This window comes from Atractosteus spatula, chromosome 5 (genome assembly GCF_055471065.1).
Source record: "Atractosteus spatula isolate fAtrSpa1 chromosome 5, fAtrSpa1.hap1, whole genome shotgun sequence".
Lineage (NCBI taxonomy): Eukaryota > Metazoa > Chordata > Actinopteri > Semionotiformes > Lepisosteidae > Atractosteus > Atractosteus spatula.
The window spans coordinates 40,962,595-40,977,331 of record NC_142710.1 but is presented as its reverse complement, the minus strand read 5'-3'; the positions used below and the strand labels follow the sequence as shown (position 1 = coordinate 40,977,331).

The 14,737-nt window shown below is 41.8% G+C and overlaps 1 protein-coding gene across 2 annotated transcripts; it reads left to right on the top strand.

Moving 5' to 3' along the window:
- The first annotated feature begins 641 nt into the window (after window positions 1–641).
- On the top strand, window positions 642–13,008 carry ncoa4 (nuclear receptor coactivator 4). 2 transcript variants are annotated; one of them, XM_088915532.1, is made up of 10 exons: window positions 642–821; window positions 6,765–6,901; window positions 8,010–8,150; window positions 8,447–8,535; window positions 8,787–8,895; window positions 9,326–9,421; window positions 9,572–9,706; window positions 9,900–10,811; window positions 11,003–11,095; window positions 11,436–13,008. In XM_088915532.1, exons 2-10 carry the CDS (start codon window positions 6,773–6,775, stop codon window positions 11,439–11,441), a joined length of 1,710 nt encoding a protein of 569 aa, XP_088771658.1. In that variant the 5' UTR covers window positions 642–821; window positions 6,765–6,772; the 3' UTR covers window positions 11,442–13,008. The 2 variants fall into 2 exon arrangements, with proteins under 2 accessions (XP_088771658.1, XP_088771659.1); XM_088915533.1 differs by lacking the exon at window positions 642–821 and adding an exon at window positions 3,763–3,962.
- The last annotated feature ends 1,729 nt before the right edge of the window (window positions 13,009–14,737 follow it).

The window sequence follows — 14,737 nt, the reverse complement described above, 5'->3', positions numbered from 1 at the left end:
GTCTTGACTGAGGGAAAGTTTCTCTTCAGGAGTCGCGTTCTTAATTGCGAAACATTTTATTTCTAACAGTAAATACTTTATTAAAGTTGATATTGTTGCATTTCTAAATGAGTAATATATATATATGAAAATCTGAAATAATATCAGAATATATTGTCATTCAGTATTTTACTTATTTAAAATGATGCCTTTAGATAATTATACAAAGTTAAATATTTCGTGCAGTAAATGGGGTGATTTCGTACTCACACGCTTTGAGACAGGACTCAGGATTTTAAACCTGGGGTACTTAAATACCTGTGAGCAGTGCGCATATACTGGTCAACAGTCCGCTATAAACTTAACACGTATTGAAGTTTTCGGACAAATCAGTAACGGTAACATTTGATTCGACCTTAGACAGACATCATACTGTACTTAGCGTGCTCCGCACAAGCGAGGAGGTAATACACGTAATAGCAGGGTATTCTGTTAGGAGAAACGTAAAATGAACGTGGCATTACTAGTAGGTCTTAAAACAATATGAAAGGTGAAACATTCACAGGTGTGTTACAGTAATGACTGTACGGGGAGAGCGCCCTCTACCGAACATTTTGTGTACAGTCTGCCGGTCTTGCGCCACATCTCGCGAGAAGCGGGGCCGTGGCCGTGGCGTCCTGTCCCAGCCAGCGTGGGTAGAGCGTGGTGTCGGGTCAAGGGATACAATCGACCCGGCAGGAACAGCTGCATAAAGTCTGCCCTTGGTGCCGGTCAGCTACCCCTAGGCTAAACCCTCACCGCTTACAGGATCCACTATTTGATTCCCATTGTCATCTTTCTAGGTAAGTCGCAGGAAAGTCCCTGTGAAGTTGGATTGTCGTTTGGTCAGATTCTTTAATGTCGACACTGGGCAGGACAGTCCCATTTAAACTATCAAGTAGTGCTGTGTGTATTTTTACTAACGGACATTAACCAGCAGTACCGGTGCGGTAAGAGGTGTGAAGAGGCTTGTGAGAGCCGGGAGAGGTCACCGGAAGGGTGATGTTCTCTTGTGCTGTAAATTCTTCTTTTTAATCTTTAGAAGGGTGTGTTCTACTTTTCTAACTTATTTGATCCCGAAAATATATATTTTTTTTAATTGCGTGACGTGTGTTGCGACCCTGCGTTTCGGCAGTTAGGATTTCAAGCGGAAACTTAAAACGTATTAATTTTGTCCTTGGCCACTAAAGTACGTTTCCATTTAGTTTTGCGGGGTGCAGGGCTTGCTTTTGCGGACTCGGGACAGGTTAATTAAATTTCCTAGCTTCGATTGTAACGCGTTTTTGTTATGTTTTACAGCGAACTTGTATACAAAGTACCCTTTTTTGGTAAAATAAACACGCGGGGCATTCTAAAAAAAATAAACAGTCGGTGAATATTCACTGTTTTTCACTTCCGGTCTTTTCAACGATGGCGTTTTCTTATCAGAAACTTCTAACCTTGCATACCGTGGTTCAGAAGTTAAAGGTGATCCAAAACTAAGTTCTGGCGTTTTTGCAGAAGTTAAAACACTTTCGAGTTTAACTCGTATATTGCTGTCCTCTGTGTTAAGTGTCAAGTAAGTATGTAACGCTACATTTTCCATTGCTAAAACAGCGCGTAATTTACTTGCTTGCTCGTATTGTATTGCTTTTTACAGCCGGAACGTCCTGGGGTTAATCTTGTAACTTGTATTGTTTTGTGTGCTTGCTGGCGGTTGAACACGCTGCATGCAGAGATTAAAATTTTAAAGACCCACCACCACCTCAGTTCCCCCTCCCTATTGTCCTAGCGTGCCCCCTTGCCCCCGGCTCGAGTTATTGTCCAGGAACACGCAGGACAATTCCTGACTTTGTGGGAGGATCCCAGCTCCTGTCCAGATATTTCACGCTGTCCGATTTATAACCATCAACGCTAAATGACAGCTCTCATCATGCTCTGACATACTTTCTGGACTGAACATGTAAGGAATGCACGCCTGTTTCTAAATCTCGCAAACATAACCACACAGTGCAATGCTGGGACACCAGCACTGAGTATTTTAACTAGTGTTTCTCCCGCTTAGAATACAGAACAGCTGCTATCTGCCGGTTTTCTTTCCAGACTTCATTGTAAGCTGTTGAAGTTCAGTTGTGCGTTTGGAGCATTTGGTCTTTAAAACGCCTTTATCTTTTTAAAAGTTAAAATGGCTTTGCAGTTTCACCCATGTACCAGTTTCAGAGTTCCAGCACCCTTGAAGAGGACCTGTTTTGGAAGCGAGGAGTGCAGTAACGGATAAAGTACTAGTAAGCAGCAGTAAGAGCTGAACCCAGTCAGCAGACAGTTTCCACAGGACCAGGGTTTGGGACCAGTTTTTTTGAGCGAAGCAAGTAATACCAGAATTACTAGCATTACCAGTGCAGAATTTCCCCCTCGCCTTTTACAAGGACCAAGTGCCAATATTGAGTACCCAGTTGATCAATATTGTGGTTTATCTGGCGAAATTGTGAATTTAAATTATGAGCAATGTATGAAATTCCATACTCACTAATAATGACTTATCGGTCACGAAAATCTTCACACAGCTTTTTAAAATGTTTTTATATTTAAAATTGATTCCTACAGGTCTCATTAGATCCAGGTGCGTATCAGGTGAGCAGCTGAGCAGTTTTGAATGTTATAAGAGTGCTATCAAAAATAATCCCGAAGCATTTTAAATACGTAAAAAGCACGAGGAATCAAAATCAATGAGCTGGTTATGACAAAGCGGAGAAGATGAACTTTGCACGAAAAAAAACTAATTCTGTCGCTGAGACATGGGGTGACAATGGCTTTGTGCGATTTCGTGTTTGAGTAGTTTTTATGTGTAAGGGGTCGTGTTAATACCCTTCTCAGATTGTATTTTGGCAAGGACGGTCCATTTGTTTTCCTTAGCTTTTGATTTCACTCCTGTTCTTTATTTTATAATTAGTTTATTATGCCTGTTGAAAGAAAAATCAACTGTTACGAGGTTTTTAAGGGAACAGTCTGTAACGCATACGGCCTCCATTGATTGCGAGAGCCGGCTTACCAGAGCGGTGACGTCACAGCCCTTCCCTGTGAATAGCAGGGACCGCAGGCGCCGGGCTGACGGGAGATTTCCCTTTGGCTCAAGCGGCTGGGTCCCTGTTGAGTGACGCCAAGTGAGGCCCGGGTTCGAGTCCCCGACGATGGGGGGCCGACCTGATGCGCCAGCGGCGAGGGCGCCCACGTGAACCCCGTAGCGTTACAAGTCTATTCTAAATTTGTTTCAATAGCAAATATTCTATTTTACGTTTTTTTTTCCAATTAACGCAGTTGCCAAGTTATCAATACAGGACTGAGCATCTCGAAAAAAGGAACATTTCAGGTTTTGAATCTTTGTGCAGCAAGCCAACACGTTTTTTTTCATCTTTTAAGTGAGATGCGTTTAGTGCCAGATGTTTAGCTTGAATCATTTTAACTAGTTTAATGTACAAGTCTAAATTCAGCATAATTTAGCAAAATTCCACACTTATCTGACTTTTGTATAGGTATTTTGTGGTAGTCATGTAATTCGGGTTAACAGGTTAGAGAAAGTAAGCCTAGAAAATGTATTATTTGTCGGCTTCTTGAAGTAGATTATTAGGCCTAATGTGCAGGTTTGTGTATGCAAGATGATGTAAGCAGAAAAAACTTGTCCGTCTTGTGTCCGTTTCGGTCCCCCTTGAAGTTGAAGCGTTTCTCTTATTGCTGCGCTCTGCTTGTCCTCTGAGCGCCCCCTTCCTCGTGGTGTACGTGCAGAACGCAGAGCCGACTGTGGCGGATCGGCTGCCACTTTCTTGCTGACGTAGAGAGACGCGCTAGATAAGCGTTTCCAGCCGGGGAAGATAACCCGGGCGGCAGACCGGTAGCTTGGGTTGCTGCAGCCAGAGCTCGGAAGAGAACAGAACGGCTGACGTATCGGAAAAGAGCAGCAACGAGATAAGGTGAGGTCGTTTACGCTGGGTTTTCGGTATTCAATTCCTGTTGTTACAGAAAGTCAACACCATTTTAACTAGAAGGAGAAAGCTAGGCAACCATGTCGGTGCAATACAATAGCTTTGGGTTTTCTTTTTACGAAAGGCACTCGTATATGCACAAATAGGTATATCGCAGGGTTTTAAAGAAACTACCTCGTTTACTTGATTTGGGTGGGTCAGTTATGAAAAACGGTTATAAAGGACCATCCGTTGGGTATTAAGTCGTTAAAAATCCTGCAAGTGTCTCGGTTTAGTCTAGGGTGGAAGAAAAGATTTTCACTGCCAAAATATTTTTACGCCTTACGACGTGAAGGCAGAACCTGTATCTAAAGCCGGAGGGGTTACAGACACCGGGTTGTCGCTGCTGTCTGAGGTAGAATAAATAAAATGCCAGCGTGTTGACACGGTCCTGCGGCTTGCAAGTTCAGTCGTGTTTCTCCTCGGGTTTACCTGTGCTAGCTCGGTGTCCGAGGGAACGGTACCTCAAGTTTCTCAGGCTCTTTGTGGTTCAGGACCACCATGTTAACCGAAATTTGATTATCAAGACTGTACGCATGTGCATACAATACTGTTGCATTTATAAAATGGATAGTTTTGTGTATTGCAATCGATATGTCACTGTTTTGGAGCTGTCGGTCCTTGTTCGCGTTGCCTTGTAAGTTGGAGAGACTGGATCGTGTCTAAATCGTGATAAAATGCATCACAGAATTAGGATTTTGTTAGTAGGAAGGGTGCCGAGGCAGGAGATCTCTGGAGAGGACAGTGCTGCAGAGAAGGCTGATGCAGTTCTTACCAGTTAGTGGGATGGAGTTGCTGTTTTTTTAAACGCGGCAAGAATATGTACTGAAAACAGCTTTGAAGCACAACCTAAATAGTAAATATTTCCAAAGCATCGGAAAAGGAAAGAAGCTGAGACGAGGAAGAACATGCATATTTACAAGCCTGATGAAGGAAATAGTTTCTCAAGGGCAGTCAGATTATGACTGGGAGAGGGACTGGAAACTGAAACGTTGAAGGTTGCCAATTTAGTGCTCAGGATTGTTTTTTTTTTTACTGTTAAGTTTTTTTTTTAAACTTGAAACCAAAGAATTTTACTTTGTAAGGCGTACTAAAGCATTGTGACTTAATGCTTTGGTCAGAGAAACTTCATCTTCATCTTTATATTTCTCTCTATTGCTAGGGCCTTACTGATCATTACTGCAATGAAGCTAGATGTTCATGCATATCAAACGTTTTATCTGTTTGCCCTGTGAGCTTTAGCTTGAAATGTAATATCTTGAGGCTAATGCTCCACAGTAGCTATTCACTGGGCATAAAAAAGGCATTGCAGAAATGTATCCTAATCACTAATGCAGGATTTATGCACAGTGGTGAAGCTGTTGGCATCTCTATTAGATGGTCAGCTGTCCCATTCTCCCATTTTTAAGCTTGCTCCTAGATTCTTATTCATAAGTGCCAGTGCCAAAAGTGTATATTTCACCAGAGAACCCCTTTATCCTATCATACTTCCCCCTGTTTCAGGCTTTGCTTTTCTGCATGAGGAAAATAGTTTACCATTGACTGGTTGTAGAGATCTCCTGTAGGCTGCAGTGTGATTATTGAAGGATCTTCTGTGTCCCAGCACGCTGTGTTCTGTCTGATCCCCTTGCTCGGTTGTGCCAGATGCTGTCAGCTCTGCCTTTTTGTATGGCTGACAAAACAGCTGCAGGCTGTATGACCATGAACCTAATTACACCCCAGAGCTGAACAGTGCCTTTGGAGCAGAGCCTCTAAAAATAGAGCATTTCAACCCCCCAACACTGAAGTAATTAGAAATGTTTCACATAAGATTTAACACAGAGGTAATTTACTATTTCTGCCTTTTCTTCACAAGAAACCATTGTTGCAGTGTTGCATTACATTTAACTGTTGAGTAAAACGTGTGCTTTGTGTAATCAGCGGAAGTGCATTCTGACCTGGCTGGGGAATTGGTGGGTTTATAAACAGCAGGGGATTGTACTTGGGTACAGGTTAATCCTGGGATCACTATTTCAGTCCATCCTCAGTGAGGTTTGCTGTTATTTTGGGGTATGTTGAGGGCAACCTCTAATCACAGGCGTTTCCCAGTGGGTATGACTCTAAGCCACGTGGAACAGGAAAGTCATGTTATAGCTTTGCATGAACGCCATTGTTTTTCCATGGAACCGTAAGTGCACACCTGGACAGGTTTGGACTGGGTTAGGGGTAGGAATAGGAAGCAAACTGTTGCTGGGAAGTGAAATAATTCTGACATTTTTCTCTCCGGGACAAAAATGTTTTTCTTATACATCATGAAGTATTTGTAGGGGCTCTTTCATATTCATTTTAATACATATTGGACATTTGATTGAATCTTTGAAGAAGCTTGTGCTGTATTGTTTTTTGTTTAAGATGAGGGAACTCGTATAACAAAGTGAAACAGGAAATGTTAAACTTGGTGATCTAAAAATAGTGCTGTCTGGGAATCTTGAGAATGGCCACAAGATTAACGTAGTTTAACCGAGTTTCTGTTAAATGAAACGTTTTCTGCCGAGGAATAGTGATTTGTCTTTCTATTCTTAATTAGCATCTTTCTACGTTTAGTGAAGGGGCAAGTTTTGGCAGTCATGTAATTGGTTTTCACATCAATCGTTTCATTGTTTATTTGACGATTAAACTTTCAAGCAGCACATGAAGATCTGGGGCTGTTTTTTACTGTTGAGTTACATTAGCAGGAGGAACGAGTCACTGCAGCATGTTTCTCTCATCCAGGTCGCAGAATGTCATCCGCTGTGGAAGATCGTGACAGGGACTCTCTCAGGAGGTGCCTGCAAGCACGCTGCCAACTGGAGGCGTCCATTTCTGGAGTCACGAGAGCAGAGCTGCAGCTGAGAGACAACTCCAGAGAGGTGAGGCAGTGGGGTTTGGTCCTCACAATGGAGCAGGGACTTTCAAATGAAAGGGACCGCATAATATGGATTAGGAATTGCGGATTGCACATTTTCATTTATTTGTATACTTGGGGAAGACCAGATTCCTCAAGAGCAATTCTCAATAATGTTTGCAGCCAATTAGGATATACAAGCCACATGCATCAAATATTTACTGCCATGCTTACTTTGCATTTATTTGCTACACGGTATTGTAAAGTAAATTCCTGTGAAGAAGGAGCTACTTGTATAGATGCAAGGGTTTTTTTATGAATTAGGTCCCTTTTTTTAAAATAGAAAATGGTATCTGAATTGAGGTGAGAAGAGCCTGGTCTTGAAAGAGCAGTGTATTTGGCTTCTCAATCACTGGTTACAGCAGAAGACTGAAACTTGAGTCATCTGCAATCCGTCCTAACAATTTCCGTTTGTGTTTATGGAGCTGTAAGTATTCTTTGTTCTTGGACATCTGTGTGCATTAATCCCGAAGAACACACCTGTCCTGCTTAACTTTGTAACAGAGAGCTCTGTGTCCTTATGTGGGCAGTTCTCACCACCTCGCTGAGATCATGTAGTAGGATCTGCCCATTGAAAAACCCCACATGATCTGTGATAGCATGTTTTGACATGTGGGCCAGCCTTTATAAAGCAGGCATTAGCCAGGAGACGGCCAAAGCGATGCACAGCGCGGTCTAAAGACATGCAGTGAGCCTATGCTGGCAAGTTTATCAGGTTTTCTCTAGAATTGTTTTAAATGGGTAAGCTGCATATATTTTTTGCCGCAGAAATGGTTGATGATCATAATTCAGGTAGTTATGTTCCATGAAGTTGAATAAAATACTTATAGGTTAAATAGTATGTCTGTATTGCACAGTATAATTCTGTGGAGAATAGTATGAATGAGTATAGTGGTGCTGCTTTTCTCTCCATTTTTTTCTTAACCTCATGAGCTTTTCGGAAGTGGTGGGACAAGCTCAGACTTGGAGTATTTGTGCAACTTAGCTGGAGTACTTGGCTACTTCTAAAATTGATATGTAGTTTAGTGCTGGACTTACCTGTTTTGTGTGGCTTTTTCTCTCTCTCTGTATAGGTGAAGGCCCAGATCCATAGCTGTATCAGCAGGCACCTGGAGGTCTTGCGCTCTCGTGAAGTCTGGCTGCTGGAGCAGATTGAGATTGTTCAGCATCTTAAAGAAGAGGCACTACAACAGCAGCACCACCAGCTCCACTGTGTGAGTCAGCTGCTCTTCAACTGTATCTGTTTATACTGTGTTGTGTGGCTATATTCTTAGTGAGAGATGTTCTTAGCTTCTGTGTATTCAGTATTACTTGGAGATGCACTGCTTCTTCATAATTTGAGTTCTGTTTACTGTGCGTGGTTACTTTATAAATAGGAGGAAACTTATTTTTGTGCAGAAGAGTATTGAATCAAAGATCTGATGTGTACATAGTGATAACAGGTTTCCTACATTTTCTCAAGCATACCTCATGTGGGTCTTGATCTTAACACTCTTCCTCTTTATTTCAGCTTCTGGGTCAGTTGAACTTTCTCATTTATCAGTTGGAAAATAACAACAGCAACAACCTGGCCAATCAGATCACCAGCTGCCTGGAGAAGTAAGAACTACTTCACTTCTGCCTCTTGTGAATTAGATTTGTTTGTATTTTTCCACAATTTCTATTTGGGTGAAAAGAATAAGCCAATTTCAAAACTAAGGACTGTAAAATTGTAATTTATTAAGTACCAGGTTTATTGGTGGTTGTATTGAAATTCACTGCTGAATAAAATAAACTGTAAATCTAGACTAGACTATCCTATGAGCACGAGCTGGCTTTGCTGATTAGCTCTCCACTGTGTCTTTGTGCAGGTTGTCCAGCCTGAACCTGAAGCCCGAGGAGACTCCCGAGATGAGTTTTCAAGCCGACATCCGCTCTCTCCGCCAAGCCATCACTTCCTTTGGCACCATTGAAACTAAGGTATGTGGGAGTCCTCTCCAGGTGTTGCCGCCGCAGGCTGACAAGTCAGCCGGGCCCAGGGATTTACGCATACGCACCCTATGGCTCCATTGACCATTGTGGCTCATGAAAAACCCACATTTTATTCAGAATGTTTTGGAGTTTGTGGATTTTGCTTTCCAGTATGATCTGGGGTTTTGATGAGGAGTTCAGGCGGTGTGTTGAATCTAAAATGCTTCACTCGAAAAGTTGTCCTGTAATGATTGTATTACAGCAGTTAAGCTACTATTTAATGAAGGTTACTTAGGCATTCAGTGATACCTGAAGACTCAGATCTACCTTCTCTAAAATGAGTATAGTCTTTTCTAGCCCATTGTTAAAAATATTTTCATGATTTACCTCTTTCCTCCCCCCCCCTTATTCCTTAATGACAACTGTCTTACTTTTTTAGGGGACGGAGAACCTTTCTATGAGTTCACCACCAAGTAAAAGCTCCTTGGACGATGTCTGGCTCTTTCAGAATTGCCCCTTGGCTTATACACAGCCGGTAAACTTACATTTTCTTTTCCATGTCTTTGTGCTCAATCGCTGTGTCTTGTTTACAAGGATTTTATGGGGAGAGATGTGTAAGCCACATTGTGATTGACACAGTGGTGGGTATGAGTATTTCATAGCTTCATATTTTTGTGTCCCACAGAAGGTGGAATCTAAACTTTGGACAGAACTTGATAACTGGATTCTGAAAAGTTCTTCGGGTTCCAGTCCTCAGTCAGGATGCCAGTTAAGCTTCAACCTTGATGACTGGCTGTACAAACCCAAGGAGAAGAGCCAGGTGAGACAGGCTGAGGCACTTCATAGATGTATCTGTAGTCTTTCTATGTTTTGTAGATTCTTAACAAGGTCCTTATAATACAGTTAAAAAACGTAAATGACAATGACTTTGTTTTAGCTAGAATGATTATGAAAGAACCCGATGTGCATATTGATTTCTCACATGGCATTCCATACATGTTTTTTCTTACCAGGTGAGCTGTCCTTTTGCACAGTTTGAATTTGACAAAATGTGCACAAAGACAGATGTGGAGGCCTGGATGCTGAAGGATAGGGTGCCCCCTAGGAAGCGCTCTATGAGCGAGACCAGCTGCAGCACCATGATGTCTATTGAAAAGATTGAGGATGCGGATCTCAACCTAAGTGAGGGAGAGGAAGGGCAGGAGACTGAGGACCTTAAGGATTGGCTCGTGACCTCGCCCACAGAGGGGAAAGAGGAGCTCACCGAAAAGAGCCACGCTGATGACAAGCCGAAGACGATTTTCTGGCCGTTTTCGGAGCCCTTTCGCGCCAGCGACTGGCTAGTCAAGTACGACGACAGCTGCGGTGCCTGCCGAGGTCAGTCCAAGGCCGTCGAGATCGAGAACCTGGGAGCCCTGAAGTGCCTGAAGCATAGCCCTTCTCCCAGCCCGGCTGCCACCAGCTCTACGGAAACCGTCCGCGTGGAGCAGGTGTGCAAGGCCAATGAGCCCTGTGGAAGCTTCTCGGACTGCGTGTGTGAGGAGAACTGTGGCAAGGAGGTCCTTTGCGGCTTGCTGTTCAAGAAGGAGGGGCGAGACAAGAATGGCATGCCGCTGGATAAGAACAAGGTCCTTGCCGAGTCCTATGTGAATGATATAGATCGTTGGCTGCACCCCAGGAAGAAAGAAGTGCCTGCTTCGTCTTTCCCCTCATTTGGGCTGACACTTCAACCCCAGGAACAGGAGAAGACCACCCAGGAAGAGCCTGAATCGAAGTGCAAGGACCTCTTCAAAGTTCCATTCAATCCCGATGATTGGCTGAGGCCCAGACGAAAGCCTAGCCTTCCTGCCCCATGCACCAAAAAAGAAACTCCAATTTACACCAGCACAGAGGAAGACAAGTGGCTGTTGCGCAAGAGAGCTCCAGTAAGTCAGTTTTTTTGTTTTATTAATTTGGCTATCTGATAACCACACTCCTTTTTATGTTTTTCTTGCACAAAATTAACCTTTTGGGGGAGCATGGTGGAGTTGTGTGCACTCTATTCTAATGCTTCAGAAACTAAGATGAGCTCTAGTCCGATGAGCCGATGAAAATGACCTGCCTTGTTTGATTTTAGGAGCAGAATGGCCCTACCTCGTTTTCGGACCTGTTTGCATGTATGACACTGAAAGGGGACATGGAGAAGTGGCTGTATAAGGCACCTATACAGGTGAGACTCCCAAACCATTAGGAGATCTCCTTTGGGCTGTTCACATTTACATGATGTTTAATGGAGAGGTTTAGAGAAAATAATCTGATAAATACCATGCTTTTCAAGAAGATAGAAGTATTTGTGAATAATGTGTACTTCATTTTATATCCCAAACACCCACCTTATATAAATAGGCACACAGGCTGGGCTTGTGTGCTGTCAAAGTATTTATTCATCAAGCTATTTTATAGCATATTTCAAGATTTTCTAATGAGAGCCTTCTGCATATTGCTCCACATTATACAGTATATCAATGGTGTCTGACTTCCTCACGATTTGCTCCTTTTTTTTCTTGCAGAAGTGAGAACATGAGAAATTAGCTGTTGAGAATTTTGGAGTGAGCCACTGTAATCGCTGATCATCGCACACGTTATCCTGAAATACTTTCTTTGCTGCCCTGTCAAGACTTGTCTGGTTTCTCTGTCCTGTGCTGGGAAGTGTTATCGCACGAGCTCTCTGAAGACATGAAATGGATTCTTCTCTCCTGGTGTGGGCCTGGAGACCAATGGATCCATAAGTCTGGTGCATGGGAAGATGGGAAAACTTGGAAGAGTGCACTTTTGACTCTGTGAGGAATTCTTGTTGGAGGATCCCTTAGCGTATTGGCAGTCAAGCAGAAGGGAAGCCTCCTAAAATGTGATGTAAAGGGTTTGTTCCTGAATAAAGTGTACAAGTACGTTAATGCAACATTTAATCTGTGCAAGCGTACAAGGCATCTTGTATGGACAATAATGTGGACTGGAGTAACCCCTTTAGATTCAGGTTTTAGTGAGGTTAAATGTTGCAGCTGAAAGACTAGAAAAACAGCTGCAAATCTGAGTGCCCATTCTAGTAGTTGCTGAGAAGTTATATATTTTAATTTTTTTAAATCCTTCATTTTATGGTCTAATTGTAGGCGTTTATGAAAAGGAGATGTTGAGAAGGTTGGGCTTCCTGCTTGCCAGCGTAAATGTGATATAGGCAGGGAGAGGTAGTGCCATCATTTCTTGCAGGGCAGCATGAAAACGTTTGCCATTAAACTTGTTCCTGAGTCCATGTCCTTCATAAATACTTGCAGCTTCTGCCCATAGAAGGAACTGGTCTCGGAGCCTATATTGTTCTTAAACTCTTAAGATTTAATTGGTAAGAATTAGTGTCCTCAATCTTGAGATTTTTAGTCCAATATATTAATGATATTGTAATCTGAAATACTAGCTGAAAGCTATCTAATGATTAATCACAAGAAGTGAAAGTACTTAGATGTATTTTATGCTGTTGCTAGAAATTGCACATTTCTACAGAGTATTGGTGTAGGAATCATCTTGATTATTAAGATGTGATTTTTTTTTAGATGCAGCGATTGCATTTATCATGCTGCTGCATCTCTTACTTGGCACCTGAGAGGGGATTAAGAACATTTTGAATGCAGGAGCTTCAGATCAGTTCCAGTCAAGTGATCAGTATTTTGAGTCAATACTACCAATATAAGCCATCCAAACTGAAAAGAGAATTTCTTTATTTCCTGCTGGCTTTTATTTTCAAACTGGTTATAAAGTAGGTTGTTCTCTTCTAGCTACAATCTAATATTGTTGCTGAGGATTGTCTAGCTAGATTGCGAACAGTAACTTATATCCATTTAAGCCAGCTCATGAACGTGCCAAGCAGACAGTAAGCTGTGATCCCAGCCTTGTTCCTTTAGAGCCTGATAAAGTAGCTAAATTGAGCCCTAACCATCTCCCCCCTTTATTTTACTTTATTTTCTTTTGCCTACTTAATCTCTTTAGGGTGAAGGGCCTCAATATGCAAAGTGCTTTACTATATAAATACATTGCAATTCATTAAATTGCTGTGACATACACAATGTGTTATTAAACTCTTAATAAACAAGGAAACGTTTTTGAGTGTCTGGTTCTTTAAACAGCAACTTAAACTGCTTGCTTTAAGTTAGATTTGGTGCCTGCTAATTTTTGCACTACAGAGTATATTTCTTTAATGTAACAGTGGTTAGAAGTTACATGCACAGACAGTTAGTTATGCAATAAAGAGGATGAATCTTGGTGTTTTTTTTGTTAACCTACAGTTGCCAATTAGACAAATTGCTGAGCAATGTGACTCCAGAGATAGTGAAATCTTGAGTGCCCAGCCTTGCCGTTTAGGGAAAACAGAATTAGCTATTAACATAATGCACTAGAGTATGGTTTACGCACAATTGACCTCATTTTGAGATCATGATTAACCCATGATTCATAAAGCACAATGATTAAATTAATTGCTTTCAAGTAATGTGGGCCTTCTATCTCTCTTTGAAAGCAAGTTTTATATGAAAGATTGTTTTTCCAGGTGTTTCTCCATACAAAACAGTCTAAACTGTGAGCTTGTAAGCCTTAATGCTAAGGTTCAGTGATTCAGACAGAAGCAGAATAGAAAGAGCAGGAAGCAGTGCAGCTGGAAGCATGAAGAGGGAAACCCCTTAGACATGCTTGAGGGAAGAAGCTCAGTCATGCTGCTATTTATCCATTCTTATACAAGGGAGTAGAGAAACTTGACTATAGCCACCATGGTTTTTATTTTCTCATAGTGTGCTTAGTTGGTAAACATAATGAGTCATCTGCTAGAATTGTTGGGACTTAACATAGCTGGACTAACATTACCTTGGTGCTATAGAGCACATATAACACCCTCAAGTTTAAAATGAGCAGCTATTCTCAGGTCAGAGAACTCTAAATGCAGTTCTTTCACTTGTTTACTGAACCCTTCAGAGGATACACGAAGCAAGGCTTGTGAAAGAGGAACGAGAATTTCCTCACTTCTACCTTTGCTGCCATCATCATTGCTGCTAGATTCATTTGTAAAAGGAAGCAAAAATGACATGCCAACAGAAAAGTCAAGGTTTGCCCCTTAACATGGCACTGTGCAATAGCAGAGTTATTTTTTTCCATACAGAGCACATAGACAACACAATGGTTATAAAAGCATGTTTCAATAGGTAAACGGAACGGTTACTTCTATAGCTTCCTTGGTGTAAGTGACTTTATTTTCCATGATGTGACATTACAAGCGGGACATATTTAGTTTTGAGAAGCTTCACATAGCATCTTCATAGGGGATACTGGCAAAGTGTCAAACATGAAGGCGCAAACTGTATAGTAGAGGAACAACACACTGTGAATAGCTTGCTTACAATTTGAAGGAAAAAAGAACTACTGAAATAAACAAGAAAATAATTGCACAGAAATGACAAGTGCTTGATCCAGAAAAATGCTGGCAAACAGGTGGAACATGGCGCCATGTTTAGGTGGCAGCACTCTGACCATCAGACTGAAGGCTATGAAAATTGCAGTAAGACAGGAAAACTATTTATACAATGAGACTGTTGAACAAGATGCAATGGTATTAGATTAGAAGGTTGGTCTCTTTTTGAATCGTGCTTGTGGCTGCAACAGACTAAGTGTAGAGGCTGTCTGCAAGGGATATATAGTACTGTGAGTAGTCCTGCTAAAGTTGTTTTCGATAACATTCCAGTCTGCAAAAGCTCCACGCATTTTTCTGTTTTCGTAATCCTTTAAACACGTTGTGTAATCTGATTCTGGCTAAAAACAATGACTATTGTTAGAATGTCAG